The 14,810-nt window shown below is 44.8% G+C and overlaps 1 protein-coding gene across 1 annotated transcript; it reads right to left on the reverse strand.

Moving 5' to 3' along the window:
* Positions 1-360: 360 nt before the first annotated feature.
* On the reverse strand, positions 361-14,300 carry LOC141104587 (uncharacterized). The gene is made up of 9 exons (XM_073594207.1): positions 13,437-14,300; positions 12,180-12,288; positions 11,893-12,093; positions 11,591-11,779; positions 11,381-11,504; positions 11,167-11,264; positions 10,898-11,047; positions 6,360-6,510; positions 361-4,376 (listed from the first exon to the last, which is right to left on the reverse strand). The coding sequence occupies exons 3-9, from the start codon at positions 12,004-12,006 to the stop codon at positions 3,241-3,243; spliced, it is 1,962 nt and encodes a 653-aa protein (XP_073450308.1). The 5' UTR covers positions 12,007-12,093; positions 12,180-12,288; positions 13,437-14,300; the 3' UTR covers positions 361-3,240.
* Positions 14,301-14,810: the final 510 nt, after the last annotated feature.

The raw sequence follows: 14,810 nt of genomic DNA on the forward strand, positions 1-14,810 counted from the left end.
CCTGCACTCTGTACATAGCACACTCTTCAACCCTGCACTCTGTACCTAGAGCACACCTCAACCCTGCACTCTGTACATAGCACATCCCTTAACCCTGCACTCTGTGCATAGTGAACCTCTCAACCTAGAACCCAGTACATAGCGCAACTCTCAACCCTGCATTCTGTACATAGCACACTCTTCAACACTGCAGTTTGTACACAGCACACCCCTCACCTGTAAGCCCCTCCCACTTTTTGGCCACACCCACATTTTGCCATTGCACGCAGGTCACTTCCTCCTTCGAGTGAGGTTCAAAAGTTGGGAGGTATGAGAAAGTGAAACTGTAACCCAGCTTTTGTGTAATTAAAGAATTCACAGTTTAATGTCTCTATACTCTCTGAAACAAAATCATTGCAGAAATAAAACATTTGAGATCACGTTAATATGAAGTTTTTGAGTTATCAGTGTATAAGCTTTTGCATATTTAACATCGGAACACACTAATTTCCATAAGAGAAAGCCAACATTGTTGCAGACCTTCCAATAAATGTGTTGCCCTTGTAGGTTTATTTTGCTTTCACCCTTCTGGTGGCATCATCCCAAAGCAGCTTGATGGAGTTTGGAGGAAAGGAAGTTTTTAAGAGTTTAGCACTGCAGTGCAGGAAAGTTCCCACCAAACACATAGTTCCCCTAAGCAATGTCCAAACCCTGTTGAAGACATCATCGGTGTCTACATCCCCACTACACATTGTTCCCTAAGCAGTGTCCAAACCCTAGTGGAGACATCATTGGTGTCTACATCCCCACCACACATTGTTCCCTAAGCAGTGTCCAAACCCTGGTGGAGACATCGGTGTCTTTGTCCCCATCACACATGGTTCCCTAAGCAGTTGCCAAACCCTGGTGAAGACATCAACGGTGTCTACATCCCCACCACACATTGTTCTCTAAGCAGTGTCCAAACCCTGATGGAGACATCATCGTTGTCTACATCCCCACCACACATTGTTCCCTAAGCAGTGTCCAAACCCTGGTGGAGACATCATTGGTGTCTACATCCCCAACACACATTGTCCCCTAAGCAGTGTCCAAACCCTGATGGAGACATCATCGTTGTCTACATCCCCACCACACATTGTCCCCTAAGCAGTGTCCAAACCTTGGTGGAGACATCATTGGTGTCTGCATCCCCACCACACATTTTTCCCTAAGCGGTGTCCAAACCCTGGTGGAGACATCATTGGTGTCTACATCCAGGGCTGGTGCAAGGATTTTCGACACCCTAGGAGAAACCTCATTTTGCTGCCCCCATTGGCTCCACCCATGACTCCATCCCCTTTGCCCTGCCCATGTAACAGAAAGCGCCACTATACAGGAAGCATGGGCTCTGCTTCCTCTAGCACTGGCTCTTGTGCTGCGTTGCACTTCTAACTGAGTTAGTTACATACTGCAGCCTGCAGAGCATGCAGACACGGAGGGAAACCAGCAGCCGGGCGCCTCTAGGCAGCAGTGCGCCCTAGGCGGCTGCCTAGTGGTACCACTGGCCCTGTCTACGTCCGCACCACACATTGTTCCCTAAGCAATGTCCAAACCCTGGTGGAGACATCAGTGTCTACATCCGCACCAAACATTGTTCCCTAAGTAGTGTACAAACCCTGGTGGAGACATCATCAGTGTCTAGATCCCCACCACACATTGTTTCCTAAGCAGTGTCCAAACCCTAGTGGAGAGATCATTGGTGTCTACATCCCCACCTCACATTGTTCCCTAATCGTGTCCAAACCCTAGTGTAGAGATCATTGGTGTCTACATCCCCACCACACATTGTCCCCTAAGCAGTGTCCAAACCCTGGTGGAGAGATCATCAGTGTCTACATCCCCACCTCACATTGTTCCCTAAGCAGTGTCCAAACCCTGGTGGAGAAATCATTGGTGTCTACATCCCCACCTCACATTGTTCCCTAATCGTGTCCATACCCTAGTGGAGAGATCATTGGTATCTACATCCCCACCACACATTGTCCCCTAAGCAGTGTCCAAACCCTGGTGGAGAGATCATCAGTGTCTACATCCCCACCTCACATTGTTCCCTAATCGTGTCCATACCCTAGTGGAGAGATCATTGGTATCTACATCCCCACCACACATTGTTCCCTAAGCAGTGTCCAAACCCTGTTGGACACATTGGTGTCTACATCTCCACCACACATTGTCCCCTAAGCAGTGTCCAAACCCTAGTGGAGAGATTATTGGTGTCTACATCCCCACCTCACATTGTTCCCTAATCGTGTCCAAACCCTAGTGGAGAGATCATTGGTGTCTACATCCCCACCACACATTGTCCCCTAAGCAGTGTCCAAACCCTGGTGGAGAGATCATCAGTGTCTACATCCCCACCTCCCATTGTTCCCTAAGCAATGTCCAAACCCTGGTGGAGACATCAGTGTCTACATCCGCACCAAACATTGTTCCCTAAGTAGTGTACAAACCCTGGTGGAGACATCATCAGTGTCTAGATCCCCACCACACATTGTTTCCTAAGCAGTGTCCAAACCCTAGTGGAGAGATCATTGGTGTCTACATCCCCACCTCACATTGTTCCCTAATCGTGTCCAAACCCTAGTGGAGAGATCATTGGTGTCTACATCCCCACCACACATTGTCCCCTAAGCAGTGTCCAAACCCTGGTGGAGAGATCATCAGTGTCTACATCCCCACCTCACATTGTTCCCTAAGCAGTGTCCAAACCCTGGTGGAGAAATCATTGGTGTCTACATCCCCACCTCACATTGTTCCCTAATCGTGTCCATACCCTAGTGGAGAGATCATTGGTATCTACATCCCCACCACACATTGTCCCCTAAGCAGTGTCCAAACCCTGGTGGAGAGATCATCAGTGTCTACATCCCCACCTCACATTGTTCCCTAATCATGTCCATACCCTAGTGGAGAGATCATTGGTATCTACATCCCCACCACACATTGTTCCCTAAGCAGTGTCCAAACCCTGTTGGACACATTGGTGTCTACATCTCCACCACACATTGTCCCCTAAGCAGTGTCCAAACCCTAGTGGAGAGATCATTGGTGTCTACATCTCCACCACACATTGTCCCCTAAGCAGTGTCCAAACCCTGGTGGAGACACTTTTCTGAGTAAAACATTTTCCACACTTTGAACAGGAAAAAGGAAGCTCACCAGTGTGAATTCTTTGATGTTTTAGAAGGTTTCCTGTTTTATAGAAACATTTCCCACACTTCAAAATTGAAAAGGACGATCTCGAGTGTGAATTTTCTGGTGTTTAACCAGACTTTGTTTATCATAGAAACATTTCCCGCACTCTGAACAGGAAAAAGGACGGTCACCAATGTGAATTTTTTGATGTCGAGAAAGTTCTCCTTTCCTATAAAAACATTTCCTGCACTCCGGGCATGAAAAGGATTTTTCACTTGTGTGAATAATCTGATGTCTACGAAGTGCACTTTTCTCAGTAAAACTTTTCCCACACTCTAAACAGGAAAAAGGACGCTCACCCGTGTGAATTTTTTGATGTTTAAGAAGGTATCCTTTTCTAAAGAAACTTTTCCCACACTCTAAACATGAAAAGGAGCGTTCCTGAGAGTGAATTTTTTGGTGTTCAACCAGATTTTCTTTTCTAGCGAAACATTTCCCGCACTCTGGGCACGAAAAGGATTTTTCGCCTGTGTGAATAATCTGATGTCTACGAAGTACAATTTTCTCAGTAAAACTTTTCCCACACTCCAAACAGGAAAAAGGACGCTCACCAGTGTGACTTCTCTGGTGTATAGTAAGTTTGCTTTTAGCAGGGAAACATTTCCCGCACTCTGAACATAAATAAGGATGCTCACCAGTGTGAACTCTCTGGTGTATAATAAGATTTCCTTTATCGCAGAAACATTTTCCGCACTCTAAACAGGAAAATTGATGCTCGGCCGTGTGACTTCTGTGGTGCCTAAGAAAGTTTCCTTTATGATTAAAAAATTTCCCGCACTCTGGACATGAATAGCGATCCTCAGCTGTATTACTTTTCTTGTGCCTAACAAGCGCTGTGCTCCCACACACCAGACCTGACCATGAACTCTCTCCTGTGGGATCTCCAAAACTTAGAGATTCCTTGGAATTAGATGGATCTATTGTTCCTTCCGCAGTGTGAGGTCTCAGATGGACATCTGAAGTAACAGGATGTGATTGGTCAGAAGGTTCCTCAGGATTAGAGGGATCCATTGATCTCCCTAATTGGTAAGGTCTGGGGTTTTTGTTTCGAGTAATGGGATTCACTCCCGGAGAATATCGTGTGATGTCATTATCCTCTTCATAAACGTCTGTAGATACAGTAAGATGTGTCTCTGTGGTATTCCAGACATAGATCCCATCTGTTGGAAAGCAATTGTTAAAAACATTTTTTAAGGTCTTCCATTTAATAATACACTATATTGTCAAAAGTATTGGGACGCCTGCCTTTACACGCACATGAACTTTAATGGCATCCCAGTCTTAGTCTGTAGGGTTCAATATTGAGTTGGTCCACCCTTTGCGGCTATAACAGCTTCAACTCTTCTGGGAAGGCCGTCCACAAGGTTTAGGAGTGTGTCTATGGGAATGTTTGACCATTCTTCCAGAAGTGCATTTGTGAGGTCAGGCACTGATGTTGGACAAGAAGGCCAATGCTCTAAAGGTGTTCTATCAGGTTAAGGTCAGGACTTTGTGCAGGCCAGTCAAGTTCTTCCACCTCAAACTCTCTCATCCATGTCTTTATGGACCTTGCTTTGTGCACTGGTCCAAATCATTTGGTGGAGGGGGGATTATGGTGTGGGGGGGGGGTTGTTTTTCAGGGGTTGGGCTTGGCCCCTTAGTTCCAGTGAAGGGAACTCTTAAGGCATCAGCATACCAAGACATTTTGGACAATTTCATGCTCCCAACTTTGTGGGAACAGTTTGGGGATTTCCCCTTCCTGTTCCAACATGACTGCGCACCAGTGCACAAAGCAAGGTCCATAAAAACATAGATGAGCGGGTTTGGGGTGGAGGAACTTGACTGGCCTGCACAGAGTCTTGACCTCAACCCAATAGAACACCTTTGGGATGAATTAGAGCGGAGACTGCGAGCCAGGCCTTCTCGTCCAACATCAGTGCCTGACCTCACAAATGCTCTTCTGGAAGAGTGGTCAAACATTCCCATAGACACACTCCTAAACCTTGTGGACGGCCTTCCCAGAAGAGTTGAAGCTGTTATAGCTGCAAAGGGTGGGCCAACTCAATATTGAACCCTACGGACTAAGGCTGGGATGCCATTTAAACACTATAAAATGAATAATATATATATATATATATATATATATATATAATATTTTATTATATTCATATTATACTGTATAGAAGCAAAATTTAGGGATGCACCGATCTATTGGCCACTGAAAATTATCGGACAAAAATAGAGTTGCTGGGGTTTGCCGATAAAAAAACGGTGCCGACAATGGCATGCTGCTTCCCATTGACTTCATTGCAAAGTCGCGTCCCATAGACTTCAATGCAAAGTCGCGTCCCATAGACTTCAATGCAAAAACGCCACCCTAGTGACTTTAATGCAAAAATGCCACCCTAGTGATTTGAATGCAAAGTCGCGTCCCATAGACTTCCATGAAAAAACACCCCCTAGTGACTTCAATGCAAAATTGCGTTCTATAGACTTCATTGCGAAAATGCCCCCCCTAGTGACTTCAATGCAAAATCGCATCTCATAGACTTCATGGCAAAGTTGCGTCCCATAGACTTCCATGCAAAAATGCCACCTAGTGACTTCAATGCAAAGTCACGTCTCATAGACTTCAGTGCAAAGTCCCTTCCTGTAGACTTCAATGCAAAATCACGTCCCATAGAGTTCAATGCACAAACGCCCCCCTAGTGACTTCAATGCAAAATCGCGTCCCGTAGACTTTAATGCAAAAACGCCCCCTAGTGACTTCAATGCAAAACTGCATCCAATAGACTTCAAAGCAAAGCCCCGTCCCGTTGACTTCAATGCAAAAACACCCCCTAGTGACTTCAATGCAAAATCGCGTCCCATTAACTTCAATGCAAAATCGTGTCCCATTAACTTCAATGCAAAATCGTGTCCCATTAACTTCAATGCAAAATCGTGTCCCATTAACTTCAATGAAAAAACGCCCCCTAGTGATTCAATACAAAAGCACCAGTCACATTTATTAAATGTCATTTATTTATATTTTTTTAAACTGTCTGTTTCGGTTTTCAGACAAGTACATCCTGAATTTTTGGTTTCCACACTGGAGTTTTCATTTCGGTGCATCACTAAAATTAATACAGGAACTGTTTCTGCATTTAGTGTTTATTACTTACTTGTGTCCATATGTAGAGAAGATTCCTCCTGTTTACTTTCCATAATCATCTCCCCCTCCTCCATAGACTGCTGATCTCCACTCACCAACATCTCTTCTTCTTCTTCTTCTTCCTCTTTATCCTGGGCTTTGATGTCTTTCAGTTCTTCACCCTAAACCCCAAAGATGGTAGAATACATTGGTAAAAAGGAACAATAAAGGTTTACTGTCCTCCAGACCCAGCCCCTCGACCCCGCTGTTTGGAATCGCATCTTTCTCTCCGAATTTTACGTTCTCTAAATTCCTTTCAAGGCGAAAGTCATATACTCCGAGATGGGAAAGGAATTCCCTTATCCCGAATGCTCTCCGCCTGTCATAATCTTTCTGGAGCCCGGCTTGAACATACTCAATTCACACACTTTCTGGACAGAATACCGAGCCCTGACGAATTGACTAGGCCACAAATAGCCTTTGAGTCGTGGCTGACCGGAGAACTCGATATCTCAGATCTATCAGATTCTGGTTCAGGTCCCAGTGGCGGTCCGTGCATTGTGGGAGCACAGGCGCCGCCCCCCCCCCTCTGACACCTCCGCCGCCCTCCCTATTCATGTGCCTGGCACCTTTCAGGACGCCGGACACATGAAATACTATGGCAGGGATAGGCGGGGGTGTGTATATTGAAGCACGTTATTAGAGCCAGAGGCTCTAATAGGCTTCAAAATAGGGTGGGCTCGGGGGGCAGAGCACTTCGCCCCTATCCCACCCTGTTGTGTGGCATAGCGAATAATTTTTCGCTATTTTCACACTAATGTTCCTCCCAGCCAAATCAGCAGGCAGGTCAGTGAGACCTGTCTCCCAATTGGCCAAAGCATTAGGCGATCCTATTGGATGCCTAACGCTTTGGCGGAAGAGGAGACACGGCGGAGGAAGCCTGAGGAGCCGAGCGGACACAGGAGCCGCAGCCGCCGCTTCCCGCCACTGCAGAAGAGGAGGAGGAGAGCCCCGCCACACGAACGGTAAGTGCCGCCGGACTGGCCGGGGGGGGTAGGGGAGTGACAGCCGCGGATGCATATACTGGGCACAAGTGGCTGCATTTGATGGGCACAAGTGGCTGCATTTGACTGGCACCAGTTGCTGCATATGCTGGGCACAAGTGGCTGCATATGATGGGCACAAGTGGCTGCATTTGATGGGCACAAGTGGCTGCATTTGATGGGCACAAATGGCTGCATTTGACTGGCACCAATTGCTGCATATGATGGGCACAAGTGGCTGCATTTGATGGGCACAGTGGCTGCATTTGATGGGCACAAGTGGCTGCATTTGATGGGCACAAGTGGCTGCATTTGACTGGCACCAATTGCTGCATATGCTGGGCACAAGTGGCTGCATATGCTGGGCACAAGTGGCTGCATTTGATGGGCATAGTGGCTGCGTTTGATGGGCATAGTGGCTGCGTTTGATGGGCACAATGGCTGCATATGATGGGCACAATGGCTGCATATGATGGGGCACAAGTGGCGGCATTTGATGGGGCACAAGTGGCTGCATATGATGGGCACAAGTGGCTGCATTATATGGGCACAAGTGGCTGCATAAGATGGCCCCAATTGGCTGCATATGATGGGCACAAGTGACTCCATTCGATGGGGCACAAGTGGCTGCATATGATGAGCACAAGTGGCTGCATATGATGAGCACAAGTGGCTGCATATGATGGGCACAGTGGCTGCGTTTGGGCACAATAGCTGCATATGATGGGCACAGTGGGCGCATGTGATGGGCACAGTGGCTGCATATGATGGGCACAAGTGGCTGCATATGAAGGGCACAAGTGGCTGCATATGATGGGCACAAGTGGCTGCGTTTGGGCACAATAACTGCATATGATGGGCACAGTGGCTGGATATTATGGGCACAAGTGGCTGCATATGATGGGCACAGTGGCTGCATTTGGGCACAAGTGGCTGCGTTTGATGGGCACAATGGCTGCATACGATGGGCACAAGTGGCTGCATATTATGGGCACAAGTGGCTGCATACGATGGGCACAAGTGGCTGCATATGATGGGGCACAAGTGGCGGCATTTGATAGGGCACAAGTGGCTGCATATATGGGCACAAGTGGCGGCATATGATAGGGCACAAGTGGCTGCATATGATGGGCACAAGTGGCTGCATATGATGGGCACAATAGCTGCAAATGATGGGCACACATGGCTGCGTATGATGGGCACAGTGGCTGCGTTTGATGGGCACAGTGGCTGCATTTGATGGGCACAGTGAGGCTGCAATTGATGGAGAGGTTTAGTATTTTCCAGTTTTGTTTGCGCCCCCCCAAAAATTTTGAGCACCAGCCGCCACTGTCAGGTTCCCTATCCAGATCCACCACCATTCCTTTCAAAATGGGAACGGGAATTGAATGTATCCCCTTATGATATGGAATGGGGCAAAACACTGACGCTTCGCTTGAAATTGTCTATCTCAACTTATGCCCAAGAACAAAATTACCGAATTGTGTCTAGGTGGTATCGATGCCCTTCTATCCTACAACAAATCGATCCTAATGTACCAGATACATGCTGGAGAGGTTTACAGGCTCCTGGCACCATGACACACATCTGGGGCACATGCCCACGCATGATTCCTTTTTGAGATAAAATTCTCCACCTCTGTGACAAACTTGTTGGGGACTAATTCCCAAACAGACCTTGCATGACTATTCTATCTATGTTGCCAGGCTCCTATAAGCAAATCAAGAAAACCTTAATTCGCCATTTTCTGATGGCTGCCCATTCTGTTGTCGCTAGGTCTTGGCACTCTTTAGCTGATTGGGCTAGTGAAGAGGACAGGATTGAACATCTAGAACGCATGATAGCCTGGGAAGCTCATAAGAATGAATCCCACACCACTATGTGGACCGTATGGTTGCACTTCCAGTTTTCCTCCGATTTTGATGTTTGTGTAGCAGATAAATTTGATAAATTTGATAATGCTTCTCCGGGGGCCCTCTCATGTAGATTGCCTTCCCCTTCTCTTGCTTTCCTTATATTTACCCTTATCCCTCCTCTATTTCCCCCATTCCTCGCCCGCCCGTACTTTTTTTCCTTTCTTTCTCTCTGTGGTCCCACTCCGCTTGAGTGCTTCTGTCATATACCACTTCCTCCAGGCTGAAGCTAGATATCAGATATTATAGCCGCATATTGCAACCAAGAACTAGGCAGGACTCGTTTGGCTGCAAAGCTGGTAATCATTTGAACAAACTCACACAAAATATATACACCACAGGAGGACATCCCCCCTCCTGATCATATTACCCTAACAATACAAACTGTAACCAGGAATATAAATACAACAACATATACTATAAACATTACTGTTAATTACTGGATGACCCAGATGTCTCATTCCAGGTCAGACTTGCCGGCTTCCAGCTCAGAAAGTACAATACACATTATTACAAGTATAAACACATTCCTCAATGGTTTTCTAGCAGACAGACAACAGGTGAGTTAATTAGCAAAAAATACCGTTAGACCCTTAAGGTCGGTTCACACTAGGACGACTTGTCAGGCGACCTAGCCGCCTGACAAGTAGCGTCCCGTTCTGTACAATGGAACCGTTCTCGTCGCTCCGACTTAGAAAAAGGTTCCTGTACTACTTTGGGGGCGACTTAAGGCGACTTGCATAGACTTCTATATAGAAGTCGTTTTGCAAGTCGCCGCTACCTGTCGTGTCCAGGTCGCCTGAGGCAGTCGCGCTGCAAGTCGCGCTGCCTCAGTGTGAACTGGGGCTTAGGAGGCACACTAGACCTACTTACAATAAAGACATTATAGCAGGCAACCCCAGATAGGTGGCTTGCTGATGTCATCAAGATCTGCTATGAGTCCCACAGTGTGGAACAGTCATTGCTGGAAATGTGGCATCTAGCCCCTAACATGGATCCCCGGCCTAAAGTCCCAGAGTCTGTGTGTCTTGGGGAGACATGGACTTGAATCCAAAGTAACAAGACCACTCCACGGATAAACCTTCCAAAGGGTGGTGTTCCCTTAAATACCAAGGCTCATAGTCGGTGGGTAAGAGGCTTGCTCCCAATCCTCTCCAAAAGCCCCTGTCCTGGCTAGGTCTGTCACACTCTCCTCTTCCATTTTGCCTTCAGATATCTTTTTCCTAACCTTCTTTTATTTTTCTGTAATATGAGGTTACGGTTCTATTAACTGTAGCACCACTACATAGTCACGCCATATTTGTTGTGCTTTTTAATAGTCTGTTCCTAGTAGACTACTGGTTAATTAAAAATGCAGTTACTATGCTCCCTTTACCATGCCTTAGAGGCCTGTATCTTATCAGAACTATGTGATATTTGACCTCTCATTATTATGATCTTAATATATACGTATACATCCATTGGAAATGGGCTGATACTCTCATGTTTTTCACTCTATAATGTTTAAACTGAATAAAACAGATTCAACATAAAAATGAACAATAAGTTACATAGACGAATGTTCTCTTGAAGCTTAAAATACATTTTAGATCTACATGCTCAGTCCCACCTACCTGATGATGGTGAGGGATGGTGTGATCTTCCTGTGTGGAATCCCGGGAATACAGAGGACGTGGACATCTCTGTGGTGGGGGAGTTCCCTTCACCAACGTCTCTTCTTCTTCCTCTTTAACCTCAACTTTTATGTCTTTCAGTTCTTCACCCTAAACCCCAAGAATGGAAGGATACATTAAAAAAAAAAAAGGGACAATAGATTACATAGAAGAATGTCATTTCATAGCTTAAAATATATTTTTAGGTCTACATGCTCAGTCCCACCTACCTGATGATGGTGAGGGATGGTGTGACCTTCCTGTGTGGAATCCCGGGAATACAGAGGATGGGGACATCTCTCTGGTGGGTTCCCATTACTGGATCCATCTGTAGGAAACACACACACTGACTGAATACATTGTTTCTATGTGTTTATCAGATGATGGGGGATCTAGGTGGACCCTCCGTGCTGCTCTCTCCTTTACAATAAAGTATCCTCTTACCCGGTGATGTGAGGGGCGGCTGATTCTCCATCATGACGTCCTTGTAGAGATCCTTGTGTCCTTCTAAATACTCCCACTCCTCCATGGAGAAATAGACAGTGACATCCTGACACCTTATAGGAACCTGACACACACAATGATACAGTCACCATCCAGACACATCCCTTGTCTGTTACTGGATAATGTCCCAGAATTCCCACCACCTCTCACCTCTCCTGTCAGCAGCTCAATGATCTTGTTGGTGACTTCTAGAATCTTCTTCTTGCTTTTTCTCTCAAGAGTCAGGAAGGCAGGTGGAGACGTAGTGATAGGGTGAAATATTTTTCTCCTTGTATACAAATGGTGACTTTTCCTTTTTGTAATATTCTCAAGAGATGTCTTCATGACTACAGCACAGTCCTGTGATATAAAGCAATAAATGTAATATTAGAATCCACCTATCCGCTCTGGTCAGGTCTGTGTTTTATTATTAGAGATAAGTGTGATGTCATGTGACCTCTCAGAAATCTCACCTCCTTAGTTAGCAGGTGGATGATCTCCAGGGTGAGATTCAATATCATCTCATTCAAGAAAAAAATATTTTTTCCTAATTTTTCATCATTCAAGGTCCTCTGATTCTCCATCATGACGTCCTTGTAGAGATCCTTGTGTCCTTCTAAATATTTGTTCTCCTTGGAGATATTCTCTGTGACATCCTGACACCTTATAGGAACCTGACACACACAATGATACAGTCACCATCCAGACACATCCCTTGTCTGTTACTGGATAATGTCCCAGAATTCCCGGCACCACTCACCTCTCCTGTCAGCAGATCAATGATCTTTCTGGTGACTTCTAGAATCTTCTTGGCACTGGTTACCTCTGTTGTCAGGCAGTGAGGTGGAGGCACTGTGATGGGTGATGTCCTGTGAACACAGCTGCTGGGTATTAATGTATCACCAAATGTATATATTTTTTACTATTTTATAATTCTGTGTAAAGAGAGAAACTAACAGTTATCAATACAGACTTCCCAGAATCCTCCTCACCTCACCGGTCAGGTCTGTTTTATTAATAGGAAGAATGTCATGTGACCTCCCAGAATCCTCCTCACCTCTCCGGTCAGGTCTGTGTTTTATTAATGGAGAGAACATAGAAACAAAGAAAAGTGACAGCAGAAAAAGACAGAGTAGTCCATCGAGTCTGCCCATGTTATATAGAGCTATGTTTATCCCAAGCATGTTTGTAGCTATTTACTGTTGACTGTCTCACTACCTCTGATGGTATTTTATTCCAAGCATCAACTACCCTTTCAGTAAAATAATACTTTCTAAGATTAGTTTTGAACTTCCCTCCAGTGAGTTTGAGGTCATATCCCAGTGTTCTTGATTTTGGTTTCATATTGAGAAGGGCGATGTCATGTGACCTTCCAGAATCCTCCTCACCTCTCCGGTTAGGTCTGGTCTGTGTTTTATTAATAGAGATAAGAGTGATGTCATGTGACCTCCCAGAATCCTCCTCACCTCTCCGGTTAGGTCTGGTCTGTTTTATTAATAGAGATAAGAGTGATGTCATGTGACCTCCCAGAATCCTCCTCACCTCTTCAATCAGCAGGTAGATGATATTAAGAGTGAGATTCCTTTCAGACATGGGAGCTTGGTTTTGACTATCCTCATTGATGTGATCTATACAGGACTCTCCTCTCTGCAGACGGATAATAAACTGAGAATTATCTGGACTATACTGGGATGAACATTGTCTACATAGAGTTCCTCCATAGTTTTGACACCTCTCGCTGGCCTCACACATATGTATTATAGCCAGCGACCAATGAATTCTGATGATGGGGAAGTCTTCTGGATGTTAGAATACACTGACTCAAAGGGGAAGAGTGTGTGGATGAGGGGAATCTGGCCAGTCTTTATCATTCAACCCACTGGTTGAACGAAAAAAAAAAAAAACAGACTCCAAATATTGGCTGCCTTAACCCCATATTTTTAATTTGTGTGAGTAACAGCATCTGCTGGAGAAAATGAGAACAGGGAGATACTGGGTGTAAATAATATCTTATTACCTCCTATGCTACCAGTTCCAGCAATGTCTCCTCTCTACTTCCTCCCAACTCACCTTCAACATCACTTCCTGTCTATGCCTTACATCACTTCCTGTCTATGCCTTACATCACTTCCTGTCTATGCCTTACATCACTTCCTGTCTATCATATGCCAATCTATGCATTCCACTTACTCTAAGTGAGATCCCTACCTTGCGCAGAATGTAAACTCTGCGGCTTACTTTGTTTTACCATTTTTCCCTCTGTGTTGTTCTTCAAGTTCATGCTTGAACTAGAGAATTTCCTCCAGAATTTTTCATTTTAAGAATGTTCTTTTCCTTTTTTTTTTACTTTTTTTTTTTTTTTTCAACAATATTTATTTATTTTATCAAAAAAATACAAATCATTTGAAGTTGCTGCATATATTATACAACATTTGTAATACAAAAACTGAGAAGGCATAAAGTATAGTACTGGTATAAACCTTGATGGCCTAGTCCAGCCTACCCCAGTTGGGTTCAAGCTGTAGGACTGGAAGGTCACCACTTTAACTTTGCTTCTTACAGTATAAACTATGGAAATAATGTTGGGAAGGGAAATTAAAAATAACGAATAACCAAAAAGTAATGAATATCAGAGATATTGCTCTACACAGACTAATTGCTTAGGTGAATGGTCACAATATTTCAGCCTGAAGGGTAAATTTAAATTTTACATTCTTTTAGGTAATTGGAGGCTCTGGGATGGGATATCCAAATTTTCAATTTTTTACTGAAAGTGGTTATGGAGTGGTTTTTATACGCTAGCATTAATTCAAATTGTGCCTGGGTATTCAATCTAGTTATGACAGTAGATAGATTCTCATTTTTTTTAATGGTTAATGGGGTCAAACTGCCATTCAGTTTCAACTTGACAGGAAAATTCTCAAGAGTTGGGTTTAAAGTTTTCTCAAATGAATGGATTTCTAACAGTGTATATAGTTACATAGTAGGTAAGGTTGAATAAAGACAACAGTCCATCAGGTTCAACCTATGTAGGGCAGATGTGTGTGTTTGTGTAGATAATCATTTCCCATATCCCTGTATATTGTGTTCGCTAAGATGCACACCCAAGAGTCTTTTAAAACTATTAATACTCCCTAAAAGAGTTCCACATCCTTACCGCACCTGACAGTGGAAAACCCCCTACCCAGCTTAACCGCTTCAGCCCCGGAAGAATTTACCCCTTATTGCGATACGGCACTGCGTCGCTTTAACTGACAACTGCGCGGTCGTGTGACGTGGCTCCCAAACAAAACTGATGTCCTTTTTTTCCCCACAAATAGAGCTTTCTTTTGGTGGTATTTGATTACCTCTGCGGTTTTTATTTTTTGCGCTATAAACAAAAAAATAGCGA

This window comes from Aquarana catesbeiana, linkage group LG08 (assembly GCF_042186555.1).
Source record: "Aquarana catesbeiana isolate 2022-GZ linkage group LG08, ASM4218655v1, whole genome shotgun sequence".
NCBI lineage: Eukaryota > Metazoa > Chordata > Amphibia > Anura > Ranidae > Aquarana > Aquarana catesbeiana.

Bases quoted from the DNA above. Each gene is read 5' to 3' on its own strand.
- LOC141104587 (XM_073594207.1), bottom strand. From the start codon at position 12,006: ATGATGGAGAATCAGAGGACCTTGAATGATGAAAAATTAGGAAAAAAT. The intron at 11,780-11,892 runs GTGAGATTTCTG...TTTATATCACAG, and splicing joins TCCACCTGCTAACTAAGGAG to GACTGTGCTGTAGTCATGAA. The intron at 11,505-11,590 runs GTGAGAGGTGGT...TGTGTGTGTCAG, and splicing joins TTGAGCTGCTGACAGGAGAG to GTTCCTATAAGGTGTCAGGA.